The sequence below is a fragment of the Pelodiscus sinensis genome, chromosome 24, assembly GCF_052426305.1.
Source record: "Pelodiscus sinensis isolate ZL-2025 chromosome 24, ASM5242630v1, whole genome shotgun sequence".
NCBI classification, from domain to species: Eukaryota; Metazoa; Chordata; order Testudines; family Trionychidae; genus Pelodiscus; species Pelodiscus sinensis.
The window spans coordinates 13,680,959-13,701,866 of NC_143075.1; the positions used below are offsets into that span (position 1 = coordinate 13,680,959).

A 20,908-nucleotide genomic window follows, 5' to 3' on the forward strand; every position below is an offset into this window, starting at 1 on the left:
AGCTTCCATTGTAATGCTGTGTGAAAGAAGTACAGTAGACTTCCGATAATCTGGAACCTTTGGGACCTAGGTGGTGCCAGATTATCGGATATGTCAGACTATCAGGAGGTACTATAAACTGGTTTTATATATATACTGTATACAGTATAACTGTATATAAAGTGTTTTTATCCCTTTTTACTGTACATACAGTATACTGTAACGTTTTAGTTTTTTAACCCTTTTTTACCCTTTTCGCTCGGTTCAGCCAACGTGACTCGTTTTTTGTGACTCGTTTTTTGCTGAAGCTCACTCTCTAGGAAATAATAGTGGTAGATAACTTTAATGGAAGTGGCAATCTCTCCTGTAACTGGAGTTACCCTTTGAATGCTAACCAGAGTCCAATTTTTTAATTGTTTTTATTTTTTTTATTTCTGCTTTATTTTTTCCAATTTGCATTTTTCCCCTTTCTTTTTTAAGAGAGATTTTGTTTTTCAGAAGATACTTGACTTGTCCTGATGATTCTAAAAAAGTTCAGTATCCGCTGAATACTTGATTTGTTCTATCTGATAACTGTGCTGTACTCTTCCAGGAGGATGGGCTTTAATCCAACAGGCTTTTTCCATCTCTAAACTGCTGTGGCTTAAAATCACATTTGCTGAGTTTTTGTCATTGCGGTGCGATCTGCCCCTTTTACTTTGTGTAATCGATGACTTGAGCATGTATTAGAAACTGCGCTGTAAAGTGAGAGCAAGGGCACGTGGTTTGAAGCTATTCCAACGTGTACCAGCTTAGGTGGATAGTGTATTTTAGGTCAGTAGCTGCAGTTGTTGCCATTAAAAAGTCAGCATTTGCCGACAGGAAGGTAAGAGAATAGAAAAGATGAGCTGTGGTGTGACGGAATAAGGAAGAGTGAGGTGAGGATGATCCAGTCACCAATGTGTTTCAACAAAAGGTGTTTGGCAACTGGTGGAATGTGCCCTACATCATAGAGCTCCAAGTGCATTGTTTTTTCTGGGAAATGCAGGAGAGGAAAAGAAAACATAATTTATAAAAAATAAGAAACAACTGACCGTATGCATCAAATGCTGTTCTTGTGTGAGTCTTCTAATTACAGTTATTGTTGCTAGCTGTAACGAAGAACAAACATTACTGGTTACATTTATCTTCTGCAAAGGTTTTTAAACACTGTCAATCTCTCCATCTTTGCAGATGATGATTATTTGAAACTTGATTCCTAACTCCCTTGATCTACTACTTTTCCACCTATTCCCCCTAAAATGTGGCATCACCTTTGTAAGTCCACTGTCATTCACTCCTTGTATTAGCAATTGCTTAGAGACAACTTGTTGAGAGAAGGAACTGCAAAGAAGTTTGTTTTGCCTTTAGAATTCAATAGAATTAACATGGTTTTACTAAGGAAAGGGAGGAGAGGAATGAGGCAGTTGCTCTTGAGTGGTTTGTCCTGCTCTTCCCTCTTTCTGAGGGAAGCAAAGCTTTCAAGTTGGGTGGTTTGTAACGATTCTACCCAAGTGTTATGATTGCAAGTTTTCACTTGGTATCAGAATTAATTTTCTCGGTTTTTTTTTTTTTTTTTTTTTTTTGTATTCTATCTTTGGATACATCTACACTGCAACACTATTTTGAATTAACTACCGCTATTCCGAAATAACTTAGTCTGCGTCTACACAGCAGGCAGTTATTTTGAAATTGCGAAATACTGTCACGCTGGAGGACTTCTTACCCTGACACCTGTAACCCTCATTGTACAAGGAATAAGGGAAGTTGGAGGAAGAGTACTCTATTTTGAAATAAGTGCTGTGTCGATGTTCCCTATTTTGAAATAAGCTATTTCGAAATAAGGTACGCAATTGATGTAGCTCAATTTGTGTAGCTTACTTTGAATTAAGCCCTGCAGTGTAGACGCACCCTTTCACAACATGCTTATTAACTGTACTGAAGCCTTTTTACATTCATTGTGTTCTCATGTAGCAACTGGAAAACCCCAGTTGCTTCCAGATATCACAGTGTGCAAGCTGCAATTTCATTTACAGTGAAACTTCTGTGAAGAGTTCAGTTTTAGAAGAGAGACTTCCTTGTGCCATGACACTGTGCCTACTCCCATTGAATGGAGATGGATAGGACCATGAATAAAGAACATTCCTCTCAGCGGTTCCCAACCTTTTCCAATTGGACAATTCAGGAAGACTTGGTGACGCAAGGCAATTCAGAAACGGGGGGAGGAGAAGGGGCATAGCCACCTGGGGAGACACTTGGCGACCCTTTTGAAATGTAATAGTGACTCATATTTGGGTCCTGACCCATAGGTTGGGAAACCCTGCTCTATATTTAACATTCTGCAAGCCAGATAACTGGAAAGTGTTTTTTAACTGTGTATGGACGCAGTTATTTTTGTTGGTCTCTTTTTGGCAAAACAAAGATTAGGATTAAAAAGAGCGGGGGAAATCTGGAGGTTTTCACTTTGAGATGAATTCTTTAAAAAAACAGAAGTCCTGTCTGCTCTGAGTGGACATTAAATACAACTAAAATCCACATGGAACTCCTTGTAAGGGTAGAGAGTTGTGCTGGTATCCAGCCTAACATTTTTCTTCCTTCCATGCTGTTTTTTAGTATGTTTGCCAGTTGCTCAGCACCACATTGTTGTATGATATCATAATTTCATTTTCCCCATAACTCCTCTTTGAATAATTTTTCTTTTTGAAATATTTTGATACTTGTATCACTGTCCTTTCATAAACACCCAGAATCTGCTATCAAAGTCAAGTTGTAGCCATTAAACTGACATGCAAGAAGCCTTGCAGAACATTTTCTTTACAGTATCAATAGATAATATGCGTTGGGTTTTGTTTGTTCTGTTGGTTTTTGGCCACCAGAGCTGATTGTGTCTGTTGAAACTTTGACTTTCATAAGCCAAACCAAAATTATTGCAAAAAATGTTTTCCTCTTCCCTTCACAAGGAGCCTCCCTCAGGATCTGAAGTGTCCGAGGAGCAGGCCTTACAGCTGGTCTGTAAGATCTTCAGAGTATCGTGGAAGGATCGAGACAGAGACGTCATCTTCCTCGCTTGGTTTTCTGAGCAATTTAAGCAGAACCCAAAAGAAGGTAGAAACTTAAGCTGTTCCCATCATGCTAACAAATTGGAGGATTCATGTAATTGTTTTCAGACATTAAGTTTGTATGGCTGGCTTGTTGTCCAGCTTCATTTCTAGCTTTTAAATTGGCTGGAGTCATTAAACTGATGTTGTATTGATGCTTGAGCTTTTCTAGTTGTGTTCTTTGCTCGATGCAGATGTTGTTTATTGAGCACAAAACACATTTGCCATCAGTAGATGCCTTTACAGTGAGCCCACAGTATATGGACGAAGGGCATATCATGCAAGATGCTGAGCATCAGCAACTCCCATTGAAGTCAACTGCCTTAACAAAATGTATCAATCCATTATTAGCAAACTATTGTGCTAGTGTTGCTATGCTTTTGCACTGTTTAAAAATGTTTTAATTGAAGTATTCGATATTGTGTCTTAATAGAAATGGCTATTGTTCATTTGATAAAACTGAGTTCTGCTACCTGTCTTAGGGTTCATCACCATTTTGTCAGATATAAATAACAGATTACTAGATAACAAAACCTTCATTGATAATTTATATTTGTGTGTGTTGATTCTTGTGACATTCTATGACCTAACTCTATCAAAGGAAGGAAAATACAATAGAAAATTATCTGTAATGTCCACAATAATGACATTAGACCTCACACAATTTTCTCCACAAATCTGGAGTTTACATATTGCTGTACTTTTAAAACCCTAGATGATAAATACCAAAGGAATTTTTGTTTGAAATAGCCTAGTCTATTGGCAAAAATAACATTTAATTTAGTGAAATAGAAGAAAGAACTTGGTTGGGTTAACCTCAGGGGTCCCTCAAGAGAATCAGCATTGTCATAGTGGCTCCTAATTTTCTTGCTGTTTTCAGTATTCTCAGATTTTAAGGACTTGATTGGCCAGATTTTAATGGAAGTTCTGATGATGTCCACTCAGTCAAGGGATGAAAACCCATTTGCCAGTCTGACAGCCACATCTCAGCCAATTGCAGCAGCTGCCCGGTCACCTGACAGAAATCTGATTCTAAACACTGGCTCCAACCCAGGAACGAGTCCTATATTCTGTAACGTGGGCTCCTTTGGTTCCAGTTCCCTGTCCAGGTAACTTTGGGTGTACTAAATTGCTTGTTTTATAGTTGGGGTAAGGTTGAGACTTAGGTCTAGTTTGCACTTAGAAGGAGGATGACTATGTAGTTCAAAGTGTGACACATGACAAGTGTTACGTAGCCATGTCAACTTAACCCCTCATGTATAAATTGCTAGCTCAACAGGAGACTGCTTCTGTCAACCTCACTACTGCAAAGAGGTAGGGTTACTACAGTATCAAAAAGAACCCCTTCAGTTGCTGTAGTGTCTAACCTATGAGGTTACAATGCCAAATTTACAATGCCATACTTATGCCCTTATAGCTTCTGTCGAATAAACAAACCCTGAATTCTTGCATTTAATGCATTCTGCTTCATACAGTCTTAGAAATGTCAAACAAGTAGTAAATATACAGGATTAAAAAAAACTTCATCCTGCTGCACCAGTATGTTCTTTCCCCTTCCTGACTGGCCTTCCATGATTAAATACACATTTGGTAATTAATTAGGCTTGAAGTTAGGTGAAGGTTCAAACCATTGGAGAAGTGAAGTTCTGGAACAGCCTTCTAAGGGGAGTAGAAGGGGCAAAAAAATTAACTGGCTTGAAGACTGATCTTTAAGTTTGTGAAGGGGGAGGTCTGATGGGACTGGCTACAATGCAACAGATTAGCTACATGGCAGTCAATAACTGAAACAGCTGGTGATGGGACACTGTAAGAGGAGGGTTCTGAGTTACTAAAGAGAATTTTTTTCCAGCTATCTAGTTAGTAGATCGTTCCCACATGCTCGGGGTCCAACTGATCACCATATGTGGGGCCAGGAAGTAATTTTCCCCCATGTCAGATTGGCAGATCTGCAGTATATATGGGGCATTCATCACTTTGAGGTTTAAATGAGTATAAATGGTGCATTCTCTGTGAAGACTTTACATCATGATTTAATGAGGTTAATAACTGGGCCAGACATCATGGGCCTATTACAGGAGTGGGTGGGTGAGGATCCATGGCCTACAATGGGATGGTCAGACTACATGATCATGATTGTCCCTTCAGACCTTAAAATCTATCAAGTAATTGGAGCCTTGCTGATTTAACCCAGCTGAGGAGCTAGCTCTTTACTTTTAAATGTATGATCCAAGCAATGAAATTGATGTAGTCATTAAATGTTATAAATAGCTGAAAATGAGAATCAGTAGTAAAAGCATGGTATGTGATTTGTTACGTGGAATATACATCTATAGAATGGTTAATAGCAGTGGGATGTTCCTTTTGTTCATATTGTCTCTCTCACCCTTCTGGTATGTATCCTAAATGACTTTTTTTTTCCTTTTTCCCCCTTAATTGGTTTAGTCTCTATGGGACTAGTCCAGCTTCTAGTAACAATTTCTCAAGCCATGTGCCAATGACTGGTTCATCTGTTACCCCACCAGCCAGTTCACTTGCCACCACATCTTTGCCTTCTATTTCTGTCAGCCCATACCTCACAACAGCAAGTCCTTCTGGAGTCCAGCCCTCCTCTCCGAGGTACCGCCCATATACTGTCACCCACCCTTTGGGCTTTTCAGCTTCTCATATCCCACGCTCCTTGAATATCTCCATCCCAGCTAGCTCAAGTCCTCCAGTCATGGCTACCAGTCCTCAAGCTGTGCCAGTCAGCTCGTCCAGACAGAGGGCCACAACAGTGGGTCCACCTTTGTTTACTGCTTTGTCCGGTACCTTGAGTAGGCGTTCCTCTTTCCTAAGCAGGATGCCTTCTAGGTAATTCATAACCACAAATGTTGTCTCTTACATGTGCAGTGCAGGGTGTGGTGCAGTGATGCTGTTTAGAAGAACTTGTCTCTGTAGTGAGCTCACTTTACTTACCAAGAGTTGATTTTTCTATTTGTTTTGAGCTAATATGTTGACTTGCTAACAAGCCCTGGTTGCTGAAGTACTAAACCTTTTTCTGCCTGTGTTGAATGTAATTGACGTAAAGGTCCCTCCTTCCTAATTAACCTGTCTTCCTTCTGTTTAAATTGCAGTTCAGTCATTCTTGCTGGATAGTCTTTCAAACATGTTTTCTGCTTTGTAATTAACTTGGTGTAGCTCTTCAGTTGGTTTGTTAAATGCTCTTGCTTGCCAAAATGTGTCAGATTTGACTCCTTTTTGTATAGATTTAAATGATAGATTAGCTTCTTTTTGTCAGCAAAGACAGGTACAGCTATGCTGTCTCTCCTCTAGCAGTTTCCAGGATCCCCCAGCCTCTGCAGGAGAAACCATCAAACAGCCTTTTGCATTCTCCCATTTTACTCTGCAAATGCTGTGGTTCAGTTGAGCAGTTTAGAGCTCTGAGATTGAAGGGCTTCTATTTATGCTGTAATTTTTCTAAAGACTCTCATTGTTTACTTCATTAGTTGTGTATAAATGTTTAATATGTTGGTATGTGAATTATTCAGGCAGTAGTGTCATGAGGCATGTTAGCTTAATTTTTATTTTTCTGTCATGGACTGCATTAAGCGTTATTCGCTGCATGTTTAGGAAGAAGATTTTTAACGGATTTCTTAGAATGGAACGCTATAGCAGTTTTACTTTTCCTGCTATCTTTTCATTTTAAAATCTGTGTTGTTCTCTGATGATCTTTTTCGCTTTTGTTGTGGTAGTATATACGACAACCCTTTCTCCCTCCTCTTCCTTGGCGTTTCTGATGTGTCTGGGGACAGTAGTGATGAAGAAAACGAAGATGATGATTTTTCTTGTGTCCAATTTGGGTCCAGGTATTGGAGAAATAGAATGTAATGTGCATGTTTGGGTGCTTTAGGAACTAACAGTTTGGGGAGCTGTAAGCATTCTTCAAGGGAACTCTGGAAATGAGTAAAGAAGTAAATAGCTTGGACAGGTCTTAATAGGAGATGATAAATAAACATGTCCAGTGAGTCCTTATTGGCCAATACTTGTTAAACATCAATGACTCAGAATAAAGGAAATGATAGTTATCTTGCCCTTCAGGTTTAATGACCATAAAATGACATGTAAGTGGAACTCCTTACTGAATATATGATATGTGGAATGTTGTTCATCAAAAACAACATCCTTTAAATTCAGTGCTACCTTTTGCAGAAGCACTTCTACTGAACACTTGAAAATGAGCACAGAGGTTAGTTCAGGAGGAGGAAGACAGCCAGATCCTCAACTGATGTAAACTGGTTCCATTCCATTGAAGTTAATAAAGTACAGCAATTTACTCTAGCTGAGCATCTGTTCTCTAATATGTGAAGCAGGTTACCTGATTCTCAAATGCCCAAGTGCAAATTAGTGGCCACTGGAGACAGGGTGTCGTGAAGGCTGATACATTTGGCACATTAAGATCTGTTGGTATGGCACTGAAATACATGACAAAAAGAGGATGGATACATTTACTGCAGGTGGAGGTTAGCTTATTAGCCTTGTAAATATAATAAGCTTTGTTGAACATTGGATGGACCAGGCAAGAGATGTCTCTAGGAATGACAGTGAGAGGCAGGATCTTCTGTATCAATGTGTGCAGCTGAAGAACAACAGCAGCAAATGGCTTGAATGTGTATCAGTCTGCCAGCCTCCCTGCAACTTCTGAAATGAAAAAACTGCCTTAATTTGTGTTGGTCAATGTTAAGTGGTTTGTGTTCCTAGTCTGGCCACTGGTGATATTAGTTCCAGTAACCCCATTAAAAAATCTTCAAAAAACATTTTTGGCATCTATTCTTTTCTTTGCACTTAACCAAATTAGGAGATGACTATGGAAAATAGTATCTAGGAAACATGTCCTTTGGAGAAGAGGGAAGATTTTTGGGGAAACGATAGCTCTATAACATTTCTAGAATATTTAAGACTTTGTTAAAACCTTCTCTAGTCCCCTGATCCAGGCCGATAGAGGCCAGCCACCATTTTAGGATACTATAAAGGTACTGTCATCACAATAACAATCTAATCTTCATGCTTATAACATCATGCTCATTGTCTCGTGTATTGCAGTTAAAGTGCTTATTTCTGAGTATAAGGAAGAGCAATGAGACTTTTTAAAAGGAGAATTTAGGCTGAATATTACTTTTTAAAAATTCCTAAATTAGGGAAATCAGGATTTGACACATCCTCTCAAAGTGGGTGGAGCAACATCGCTTGGGGCTTCTAAAACTAAACTAGACAAAACTGGAAAGTTCTGTGTAGGGGAAAATCCAGTCCTGGACAAGAGTGGATGAGAATCCTGTAAGACCTTTCCAGCTCTTATTTCTGTTGTTGTCCATGGTGGAACATTAGAACCTAATTATTGTGACAAAGTTAAAAGCTGTATGCTGTATTTAATTAAATCATTGTTGGAAGGTTGTCAGAGAATAAACTCTGATCTCTCAATCCGCATGGAGTAATTTCAGGAGAAATATTTTCTTCAGATTAAAGTTTTGCATTTTGTGTATAGGAAATTGTTTGCTTTAATTTCAAATCTTACTCCTGTGCTATTGAAAACATAGCCCAAGTGTTAACACCGTCCAGTGTAATTAATTTGTGGGCTGCCACACTGCAGGCAGATGTGCAGGTATATTGTCCTGATGTTCTAATTGCAGTGGAATATTAGTTTAGAGTATGAACATGACAATCTAATTTTTATGCAATGACTTTCATTTTGAAAGATTCCAAAGCACTTAGCTTATGTAATAAACATATACAGCTGTGTATAGGAATAATTTCAGACATTGCTAAAATGGAGCTGCCTACCAAGTAACTAACCTTGGCATGAATAACCTTCTATGAAAAGAAGTTGATATTCTTCAAATAAAGGGGATGGTCTTTAGAAGGAAAGTGAGAAATTCCAGCATGGGACATAGACTACATGGAGAGAAAAAATGTGAATTTAAACTGGTGATTGGGGTGGAGATGTTAGCATAAAGAGACAGACGGTATGGCTACACAGCAAATAAAACCACAGCTGTTGCATGCCAGCTGACTCAGGCTTGCAGGTAGGGATGTAAGCGAGTAGTCGACTACCCAATAAATATATGTTTATCAGGTAGTCAAGTCACTGCTTAACTAGTTGCTACCCCCCTGGCTACCTCTGCCAGTGCTTAAAAGCCGGTTCCCCCAGCACCATCTCTGCGGGGAGGTACAGTGGAGGACCAGGCGTGAGCCAGGACAGCTGATTGCTGGCTTGCACCTGGTCCTCTGCTGCACCTTGGCTTTTTGAATGGAGTTAAGAGCCAGGTTACTGTGTGGACTTCTGCACTGGAGCTCTGAGACCCTCTCATCCACCAGGGATTTAGAGCCTAGGCTCTACCTCAAGTCCTGGGTTTCGGGGTATATATACACAGCAGCGAAACAGCCATGCACCCAGAGTTCATGGCCAGCTGTGAATTTTTCTATCTTCTGTAGACATAACCAGAGACCCTAAGAAATGGTCTTGTGAAGAACAGCTGTTAGATCTTCCATGCTGGCTCACTTCGGGTTTTTTGTTTTTAACTTGTTACATGCAGTAGCTATAGCTATAAACCACTTTTATAAACAGAGATGTGCACATTACATGAAATTGCTAGGTTTAAATTGGAGAGAGAGACTTGGGATAGAGGCATAGACAGGAATCCAGGAGAATTAGGTTCTGTTCCTGTGTCTGTCAACGATTTCCTGTGTAAGCCCGGAGAAATCATTTCATCTCTCATTTTCATGTCTGTAAAATAGAGGGGAGGGGCTAGCCAGGGGGCAGGGTTATCAGGAAGGCCAGGGCTTTATAAGGTAATACATTTGAAATACTGCCTGAGACAGAAATATCAAAAGGGAGGTGCTGGTATTAGTTTATAACCAAAAGCACCCACACGTTATCACAACAAGGTGATACATCCAAATATTTGTGACAGAACAAAAGAATGCAGTGGCTGAGCTGCTAATGAAACACCCAGTTTCCTAAAGTGAGCTGCTGTATTGGAGACCTGGATGGAAGCAAATGTGGAACCTATCTTAAAAAAACAAAACACCCACCTATCAGAAGTGGTCATGATTTTAATGCATGGGGACAGGGAGGAGGAAACGAGTAAGTGGCTTTTTGAGGTCTTTTCAAGCCCTATGTTTTTATATTTTGGAGAATTACAGTCCAGTAAATGTTGTTTCAGTCCCAGCCAAATTATGTGAAATCCAATTTTAAAACAGAATTCTATTGCCTGATATGATAGGAAGAAATTAACATGGCTTCTGTGATGTGCTATATTAACTACATGTGTGTGCTCAAAAAATCGGAGTGAAAATTTATACTCCAAATAATGTATGATGATGGTTGAATTTATAGTAGATGCATAAGAGAGAATGTGAAGCTGTTGCATGGGAGGGGCGGGGGAATATTACTTTTTCCAGTGGTGTTGGTCCAATAACTTGGAATCCAAGTAGGGTACAACTGGCTAGAAGCATCACTGCTGGAAGACTGATGACTGCTTCACCTCTGTAACCCACAATATGAGAGACACTTTTATAGAGGCCCTTTACATGCTTTTTATCATCTGTCAAACATCTGGTCCATCTTGCTCCTTTTTTAGGAATAACATCTGGCTGCTTGGTTTGCAAGCAGAGAAAGTGAATCATGTGGGAATAGGTTCTATCACAAGATATGGACAAAACATTTGGCAGCTTGTACACAGGTCACAAAAATCTAAACTTTTACAGGTCTTGTTTGCATGAGTGTGCTGTGTTGGGTTGGGGTTTTTTGCTACCAAGAAGTTAATTGTCAAACAAAATTGTGCACATGCAAGACATTGGAAGGACAAGGAAATACATTCCAATTTTCTTTTTCTCCTTTCTTTTTAAAGTGTGGGTGGCTCTACTGGAGCAAGTGCTTGTGATTCCTGCAGCGACCATTTCAGCATTGAAACTTGTAAGGAGACAGAGATGCTGAACTACCTCATTGAGTGTTTTGACAGAGTTGGGATAGAGGAGAGAAAAGCACCAAAGGTATTGTAGAGAAGAGTAATGTAATATTTCCAACTGCACTGATGCTCAGGTTGTCTTCTGTTACTTAACCTTGCCTACAGAGGAAAGACGGTTTGCAATAGATGATATGTAAGGAAGTTTTGTTTTAGAAGTGTTCATTACTGAGATTCCTATTTGGTCTTTTTCAATTTGTATTCAGAACCCCCTTCTCTTTCCTATCTCTAAAATTAATACAGTATTTTGCAGAGGACTGACATGCATCTATCTGTTCCTTTTGTCAAGGCTGTTCCCCACTCTGGCACATTGCAAAAGGTGGCACCCATAAAAATATCGTACCACTAAAGGTTTCTTTTTTAAAAAAAACTGCCCAAGGTCACAGACCCCCTGACCTTGGGTGATATGCTGCTACTACCCAAATGCAAAAACCCCTTGAGAACCCAGGATGATACCCCATAGGAAGAAATTCCTAAGTGTAACCCTAAACTCTTGGACCCTTCCTCATTAAACAGCTTGAAAATAAACTGTGATTTCTTAATAGCTGACCTTCAGTCTCAGACAAGTGCACACAGAACATCCTACTTTCTAGGACATGGGAATTAGATCATAGTCTTAAAAAGATTATTTTATTAAAAAAAAAGATAATTGGTAAAACATACTTCATTACTAGGTGTTACAGAGTGACTGAAAAAAAGGCAAATTAAAACACAGAGAATGAGCACATCTAACTAAACATTCCCTATTCTACTTGCATCTTTTGCAAGGTTTACGGTTTGTTTTCCTTAGGCATGGATATCGCTGGAAAATAATGCCTTATTCATGGCTCAGTCCATCTCTTCCCCAGCTCTTGCCCTGAACCTATACAAAAGACAAAAGCAGGCAGGACCTGTTTTGATTCATATTTCTCACTCTTTTCCCATTGGCTCTCCAGGCTCCCTGCCACCACCTCTGGGTTTAACCCTTTAGAGTTCAGCTAACTGAATGGTTGGGATGTCTAGAAAAGGGTAGTACTCCTCCCCATCCATCATACCCTTGAATTTGCTTTATATTGTTTATTCCACAAGGAATTACACCTCTATCATCAGCAGCCTTTGCTGTTAATGTAAACCAAAATTTGTCGCTTGTAGATAGCAGTAGAATGGAAAATAAGTAGTTCAGCTCATTCAACAGTGTCTGAAAAATCTTTAACTGGAAAGATGTTATCAGTTTCTTTAGATTGCGTAAGTACTGAAGTGAACTGCATTTCCTATGTGTTCAATCTAGAAATGTTTTCATTCTGCATTACATTTTTTTTGTATTTAGATGTGTAGCCAGCCAGCAGTTAGCCAGTTACTGAGCAACATCCGGTCACAGTGCATTTCGCATGCTGCTTTGGTGCTACAGGGATCTTTAACACAACCAAGGTGAGCAAAGTTGATATGGGTCATGAAATACACAAATTGTGCATTAGATGCGTCTTTATATAAAAAATGGATACAAATTGTGTAAAATCAGCTTGAGAATGGGACACCTTTTCATTCAATATAGCGCAGTATATACCATTCCAGTGTCTCTCTGTTTATCTAGATTAGAACATATACCAATATAAACTAAGGTGTGAACTTAGTGATGTAAATTTACTAGTGTAATCCTAATGTGGACACTAATTCCAGCATAGGGGTGACTTTTTTTAGTTCAGTTTGTCACTCTGAAAGCAGTTTAACTGAAAAAATCACATATACTCTGGATTAAGTATATCCACATAGGGATTTATATTGGTATAGACAAACCCTAAGTTTTGAAATGGACACAGTGTCACACTAAAACATTGACCTGAATATTTTCCCATTGACTAAAATCCAAGTAATCTAGGTATATCTAGTCAAAACAAATCCTTCAATAAGCTTCTCAAAATTAATGTGAGCCGCTCACCGATATGGATGAACCCTAGAGTAACAACCATGGTTTTGTGTGCAATAGTGTAAAAGGTAACTGTGTGTTTTAAGTTCACAGTGTATTTACAAAAAAGTGTTAATTTGGAAAATATGACTCAGTCCTTTCCTTAAAGTTGGAAAAATAAACAGATTGAGATTATTGGAACAAACCTAATGCTGTTGCTTCAGTAGGATGGGCCAAACACATACTCTTTTCAGTAGATCATGGTAGGGGGGAGAACCAATAAGTTTATCGTTTTCTTCCAACCACGTTAGACCACTATGTGGTTTTGGCAGCAACATCCCCTGCAGGATTACCTTTAGACAAGGACGTGGCAAGATTTGGTTAGTTGCTTCTGAAAGAAGTAATTGTATCACAGTTACAACATTCCATATTTGGATGTGTCTGTAAATGTGAGGCCACTTGTTTTTTCTGAAAGACATCCCCCCCTTCCTTTTTTTGTGTGTGTCTTGAATTAAGGTCTTTGCAGCAGCAGTCTCTGTTGGTACCATACATGCTGTGTAGGAATCTTCCATTTGGCTTTATCCAAGAATTGGTGAGAACAACTCACCAAGATGAAGAGATGTTTAAACAGGTAAGAAGCTTTTTAAAGTCGGAGGCATTAATATATTCTTCAAATTAGGGTATGTCTACACTAGCTGTGACCAACAGTGATTGATCTGGGGGGGGGGCGGGTCGATTTATCACATCTATGCTCAATAAATTGACCACCGAGTGCTCTCCCGTTAACTCCGGCACTCCACGAGAATGAGAAGCATAGGCGGAGTCAATGGGAGAGCATCTGCCATCAACTCATGGCAGTGAAGACCATGCATTCAGTAGATCTAAGTATGTTGACTTCAGCTACTGCTCTGAAGACTTCACCTATGTTGTTCATGTAGCTGAAGTTGAGTAACTTAGATCAGTGGTGTAGACTAGGCCTTAGTGCCTGAACTATCCAAGGGAGTAGCTATCCAACCCTTTGTTCTTCTGACCACATTTTGAGACCACAATTTGAGAACCATTGCTCCAGGGAGAGGCAAATACTTAAGCAACTGAGGGAGTCTTCCATCTCTCTTATTTCACTTGTTAAAGGGATTCAAAGATAATACTGAACTCTGTATGAAGTTTTCCTGCAAGTAAGCACATTTTTAAATCTATATACTAAAATGTTGGGTAAAGAAGATGCCTTAATAAGGAGCACTTGTTATGAAACATGGAAGCATACTACCAGAATTCTTTTGCATACAGTAATATCCTATTGCAAGACTTTGTCTTCGACTATCACTTTCCTGATCATACTATCCATTTCCCTGATCCATAAAATGGCGAACTTCCTAAATCACATATTTAGAAATGTTAGTTTTTGTCCATCTTGCAAGGACAGAGTAGATCTATGATATATTTGAGATTTATGAATCTGTCTGTCTGTTCTAGAACTCCTAAATAGTAAAACCTGGGACCACCAAATTCAATATATAGCTTCCTCTTACCATGACTTAAAGCAAAGTTTGATTGTGTCAGGAAAATGGGGTGTGCCTAGAATGGGAATGCTTCTCACAAAACCATACAGGAAAGAGACAGAATCACTAGCAGGTGAAAGGGGCTGAATGGGTCCTCCCCTTCCCTTCTGCTCCCCATGCGGGACTGCTCCAGCCTTGAGCCTCCCACCCCCACACTCTCTTTTAGGAAGATCAGGGGAGACCGAAACCCCCCCCAACCTCCCGATTTGTACGGGAACATTGCTGACTGTTATCCTTTGCTGCTTTCCTCACTCTGGCTGGGGAGTGCAGGAACCAGGCAAACTGGACCTGCCCCAGCTGGGGGATATGTACAGCTCCCCCATCTGTACCTGCTGGAGCCACAGCAGCCATGGAGGGACATTTCTTCTCTGGCTGCTACAGAGAGAGAGGGGTTGTGGTAGCCCTCTGTCCTTGGGGTAGCATGTGTACTGAACCCCTCATTGCCCAGCGCAGAGGAATGATTTACATAAAGAAAAACAAACATTTTTTGATTTAAGGACCTGAGGAACACTGGGTGCATCTTCTAGTTAATATAATAGTTTGCATCTATAACACTATCACCCCATGGGTTTATAACCACTTTACAAACATTAATTCATTAAGGCCTCACAACACCCCTCTAACGTAGGGAACCGCTATTTGTCTTCATCTGTAATGAAAGATTGAGTAAAAACAGAGAGATGCTGAGACATACCATAAAAGACATTGAGATGCTGAGAGAGAATAAAAAGTTGACCTAGCTAGCAGGGTGGGTCAGTGGGAGAGACAGAAATTGGTATCAGTTTCTCCTGATTCTGAGTCTTGTGCTTTAATTGCTAGGCCATATGTCTACCTGACGATTTAATGCCAGAGTATGTCAGGTTGTTATTGGCTCTAATTAGCACACACCAGCATGCTATGACATGACTTACAGCAAAGCAGCATTCAAATGCTGTAAAAACTTTACTATCTTTAGAACGTGGTTCTGTGCAGAGAGGAACGTTTGGAGAGGTACGCAGTGGGGTTAGGGCAGGGGTGGGCAAAAGGGCCTACGTGGGCAGGGTGAGGCCCGCCAAGCAGGTGGATCCGGCCCGCAGAGGCCCTACTGCTCCCCAGACCCTGCAAACAGCATGTGACGCTTCAAAAGCCCCCTGGGGGTGGAGAGCACGCAGAGCTTTCTCCTGCCCTGCCAGGAGCACGTGGCGCTTTGAAGCGCTGCTCACAGGGCTGGGGGAGAGAGCAGAAGAGGCTTCTCGCGCTCTCCCGCCCCCAGGCCAATTAGGGCCTGGGAGCGGCGTGAAGCTTTCTTCACCCTGCCCTGGGCTCTGCGAGGAGCTCGCGGCACTTTAGAGTGCCACGTGCTCCTCGCAGGGCTGCGGGAGGCTTTCTGTGCTTCCCTGCCCCCAGGCCTTGATTGGCCTGGGGGTGGGGGAGTGTGCCAAGCCTCTTCCAGGGCATGGGTGCCTAGTGGGAAGGGGGGGTAAAGGGACTCCTCCACCCCCAGACCACTCATGGTCAGGGGGTGGGGTAGCCCCACCCCTTTCCATTTAGACCCTGCCCCTTCCAGGGTGGCCCGGGGGCTACTTCAGAAATTTTTGAAGTGGCCCCTTTATTAGGGCCAGCTTCCATAGACCTGCGGAGAGAGTGCCACACTTTAAGCCCCAGGTTCCAATCTGCTTGCAAGCCCAGGTGCTCCACCAGCTCTGCTTTCAGCCAAGGTTCTGCTGCTAAGGAAGTTTCAGTTGTCCCATAACAGAGGGTGGACGCAAACAGATTGTGTTATTGGTAAGGAGGGGAATGACAGGAAGAGTTTGCATGCCACAGGTTTAGAAAATTTAAAGAAGTTCTTATCCTGTCTTAACTCCTGAAAATTATACCGATGTGTCTGAGTGAGGGGCAAATGCATCCACACTAATAGGAACTGGCTGGTGGAAAGAAGTATTTGATCACTACAAACTCCTCTGTTTTTAATTAACATACTCCTCTGAATAAGAGTTCAGAAGGAATATTATCATTCCTATCTGAGATTAAATATCTATTTTTGCAATTAAATGGTCACTTAATATCCATGTTAACTCTTAGTTGGTTTCTTATCAGAGTGCTTAGAATGTAGAATGTATCGGAGGTACCGTGGTATGTATACACTGTAGCTAGGAGCCTGGGTTGGAGAACAGGATTATGGATATTCTGAGACCTAAAATATATCAAATGTAAGAGGCCTCATACAATTAAAAAGAGTTTATTATTTTCACAGAAAGGACATAAGAACGGCCATACTGGGTCAGACCAAAGGTCCATCTAGCTCAGTATCCTGTCTGCCAACAGTGGCCAATACAAGATGCCCCAGAGGGAGGGATCACAACAGGTAATCCTCATGTGATCCCTCCCCTGTTACCCACCTCCAGAGAAACAGAGGCTAGGGATACCATTCCTACCTATCCTTGCTGAATATATATCCTGACACTGAATATATAAACATAAGACTTTATATTTGGATATACGCAAAGGCAAAGTTGTAAAAATAGAATCATAATCTAACTAAAACACCATCAGACTAAAAAAAAGCCAAAAAATTATTTATATAGTAGGGAATGCCAACTGAATCCTATCTTGGATGATTTGATAAAGGTCCTGGTGGCTTAAATATCCTTTTATCTGCATAATTTTATGCAGGTTATATTTTTCCAAAAATGTATTTCTTCTGTTTTTACAGAGAGTTATGCTGAATTACAAAATATTGGTAACAGAAATAGCAGCGGAAAGTTTTTATTGAAACCTTAGATTATAAATATTGAGACTTATATATCTATTCAACAAGTAATATTCTATTAATAGGTCAATATCAAAAACTTGTGATATTTTACCAGGATATTTCTGTGAAAGTTAGAGCTATTTCGTCTATATGCTCACACGAAAACAAGAGAACATATGTAACTTTTTTTTTCACCACAAATAAGGAAAATTATCCTTTTCATATGAATAAATGAAAAACAGTTGATAAATTTTGTTCGGGAAATACAAAGTTTAACCAAATACAAAGTTTTCTGAAAGAGCGAAGCCACCACAAATTCATGCTTCTGAAGATCCGCTTAACCCATTCCCATAAAACTCTCACCTACAAACTCATTCACATGAAGCATGGATAGTATGTGAAGCAGAAAGCAGTGTATGCACTGAAATACACAATTGTGTGTATGTATAGATCTAAAGAAGAAAGAACATACTAACACTTAACACTAACAGGAGTGAGGGCACTATATGACTGAGTACTAGGATGTAAACAAAATATTGCAGCCCATTAACTATTACCAACCAACGGGATACTATGATGTCACTGCTAGGACTAGTCCCATCCAAGTTTAGCACAGGGTTGCCTTGTTGCACTGCCATTTTTGATCTCACATTTTTCCAGTTTTATCAGCAGTGAGAAGATTTATTTAAATAAGTTATCAGGGCATAGTCAGAATTTTACCAGTAGCAGCTGACTAGCAAAATGCTGCCTCAGGAGACTGATTGCAAACTTACTCATAGGAAATACTTTACAAGTGCAATTATATTTTTTTCTCAGCCCTGGCTTCCTGCCTATCAATAGTGAACAATTAGTGAAGGGTAAGGGCAGGGTAAGGGTATTTATGTAGTCAGATGTGCATAGATTTGTCATTTTTGAACAAAAAAGTCTAGAGAGAGACTCTTCTTTTCCCCATGTCGCCTTTATTTATTAACTGATTTTGATAAAAATTGGAATTGTCAGTTTTCCCTTTTTTTTTTTTTTTTTTTAAATTTAGATGTTCCTCATATGGTGAGGCCCTAAACTGTAGTTATAATCTTTATCCCTTAATCCAACACTGCTGGGTAGACTCTCATGTGTTAACTGTACTCATCACTGCCCAAATTCAGACCCAAGGATTGGGTGGGCTTATACTTGGGTGACCAGTCGAGGCTATTTTTAGCATGGTTGATCAAACAGAGATGCATGATATCTGTCTACCCAGTTTGGGAGGCACACTAGCTGCTATGTAGACATACCCTGTCATGGAATGGCTCTGGAACACAGTTAAGATCAAGATTGGGACCATGCCCCTAAGTGGATTAAGGAACAGCCTTGTTGTTAAGGAGGTTCCCTAATATGGTTGTTGATATTTCTATATCTTTCTCCAAGAGACCCACTATCGTTCTATTTGAGTTCCAGTGGTCACTCCTGTATTTTGTAAAACCAATATTTAATTTTTATTCCAAAAGGAAAAACTAATCAATGTTTGATTGGGCCTTGGTAATTGGGTGGATGTTGCTTCTTGGTTTAATCATCTCCGCCCTTCTGACTTCCTCCCTTACAGTCTCAGTGACTGGTGCTGTTTTGTTTATGCCTATCACTGTATTAAAAACTTGGCAACTCAGGCACAAAATCTGCTTGGCTGTTATGATAATGAAAATACTGTGCTGCTGTATATAATCGCTATTCACTCCGGGTAAATGGGTCACTAGAGCAGTGTTTCCCAATTAGTGCTCCGTGGAACCCTGGGGTTCTGTGGAGCACAATGAGCGGTTCCGCGAGGAGCCGGCGCTCCCCCGCCCCCTCTGAAAAAGAGAGAGAGAGAGCCGGCTTGCCAGCTGAGGCATGGGCGGTGAGTTGTGTGGGTGTGACGGGCCGAGAGCGGCCCGCACTGAGGAGCCTGAAGGGGGACAGGGAGAGGCGGGGTCCTCTACCGCGGCGCCCGGCTGGGGGGAGCCGGCACGCGGCAGATGCCGGCTGTGGAGACTCCCTCCGCGGCTGCAAAGCCAAGCTGTGGCCAGCCTGTCAGGCGGCGCATGTCTGCCGAGGGCGGGGCAGGGTGCGGCGGGAGCATGTCACTTCCGGCGGGCCATTCAAAAAGGGCCCGCCAGCAAGGAAGGGGGGGGCGGTTGTGGAGGCTGGCTCCCGAAGAGCGGGGGGCTCGGGAGGGGGCAGTGCCACCTCCAGGAAGCCCGGAGCCCCCGACGGGGACCCCAAGAGCCGGGAGTTCGAAGATACCCGCAGCCACGGGCTGTCGCCAGACCCGGACCCTATGATGGAGAACGGACTCCTCCCGTGCTGAGCGGCCGAACCGGTAGGCCACGGGGACCCCACGGGCAGGGCAACGGGGTCCGTAGGAGGGAGGAAGCAGCCTGGGGCAGGGCCCTTTTGCGCCCGTGGGTGGGCGCGTTTCGGGAAGGCATCCCACGTCCATCGCACAGGGAGCAAGCGGACCCCTGTGCTTAGGGCCCCGGGCTGGGACCCAGTGGAGAGGGTGGGCCCGGGTCCCCCTCCTCCCTCCCTGCCATCATCAGGGGTGAAAGTTGCTCCAACGCCGGCGAGGGGGAACCTCCAATGGAGACCGTGGGGAGAAGCCCCGCAGAAGGGGACAGGTGACCCCTGGGTTCGCAGATCCTCTGGACTCGGCCGAGTGGGGTGATCGTGCCCAAAGACGCCAATATCGACTAAACTCCGGGACCAACAGACCGAGGGCTGTTGACAGTGTTCGCTGAACCCCCCTCCCGGATGGGAGGGGGTGATCGCACCCCCGAGGCGGTCACAGTGGGCTTGTGGTGCCCATGCTCCCGCAATATTTGGAGCTGGAGCTGGAGCTGACCCCGACCCCCCCCCCCGGCGCGCGAGCGTCCTCCCAGCCTGGCCCCAGAGCGTCTCTCCCCCGTCCCTGGACCTGTCCCTGCCATGCGCAACCTTCCCTGAGCTCCCCCTCGCTGGCTGCTGCTGCCCTGCGCCACAGGCTCAAACCAGTGGGTGGAGAGACGCCCAGACATGACAGAACGTCATAGCCCAGGATTTTAAACTTGCTGGGCGCTGCGTTGCACCGCATGGCTGAGTTGCGGGTTCGGAGTCCGGGGACAGAGCGCAGACTCCGGCCCTGCAAAGTGGAAGGCAGAAGGTACGGGAGGGGGAGGGGGAAGGGAAGGGGCTTGTGCAGATGGAAAGGGGAAGGGCTGGGAGAGGAAGGTGCTTGTGCGGAGGCGGAGGGGAAGGCACCAAAGGGACAGGGGTGGAGGAGAGACAAATGGCAGGGGGCCAAGCGCAGACAATGAGGAAAAGGGCAGGAGGAGAGGTATCAGTGGCAGGGGGACAGGGTGATGCTGGGAGGGGAGAAGGTAAGTGCATTGGGGGCTACAGGGGTAAGGGGAGGTGTTGGGAGAAGGCTTGAAAGAAGGGGTGGGCATGAGGAAGGCTGGGATGGAGCAAGTCATGTGAGAGGGCACAGGGGCATGAAGGGAATGGGGGCAGAGGGTGGTGAGGGGTGGGCATCAGGGAAAAATGGAGCAAAGGGGGCAGGGGAAGTGAGGGAAGGGGGAGGCACCAGGAGGGTGCAGGGGTAAGAGAAGGTGCAGGTGCCAGGGGATTCTGGGCAGACACCTGCCCAGTGGAGG

General features: G+C 42.6%; 1 protein-coding gene across 3 annotated transcripts in view; it reads left to right on the forward strand.

Moving 5' to 3' along the window:
* The window catches only part of UBE4B (ubiquitination factor E4B), an 88,965-nt gene that overhangs the window by 32,549 nt on the left and 35,508 nt on the right, over positions 1-20,908 (forward strand). Inside the window, exons 5-11 of one of the 3 annotated variants that reach the window (XM_006127067.4) lie at positions 2,958-3,102; positions 3,976-4,204; positions 5,538-5,945; positions 6,827-6,940; positions 10,979-11,120; positions 12,399-12,499; positions 13,491-13,605. In XM_006127067.4, coding sequence (XP_006127129.1) covers positions 2,958-3,102; positions 3,976-4,204; positions 5,538-5,945; positions 6,827-6,940; positions 10,979-11,120; positions 12,399-12,499; positions 13,491-13,605 — 1,254 coding nt within the window. The remainder of the gene's footprint in view (positions 1-2,957; positions 3,103-3,975; positions 4,205-5,537; positions 5,946-6,826; positions 6,941-10,978; positions 11,121-12,398; positions 12,500-13,490; positions 13,606-20,908) is intronic. The other 2 variants (XM_075906353.2, XM_006127069.4) reach the window with 2 other exon arrangements.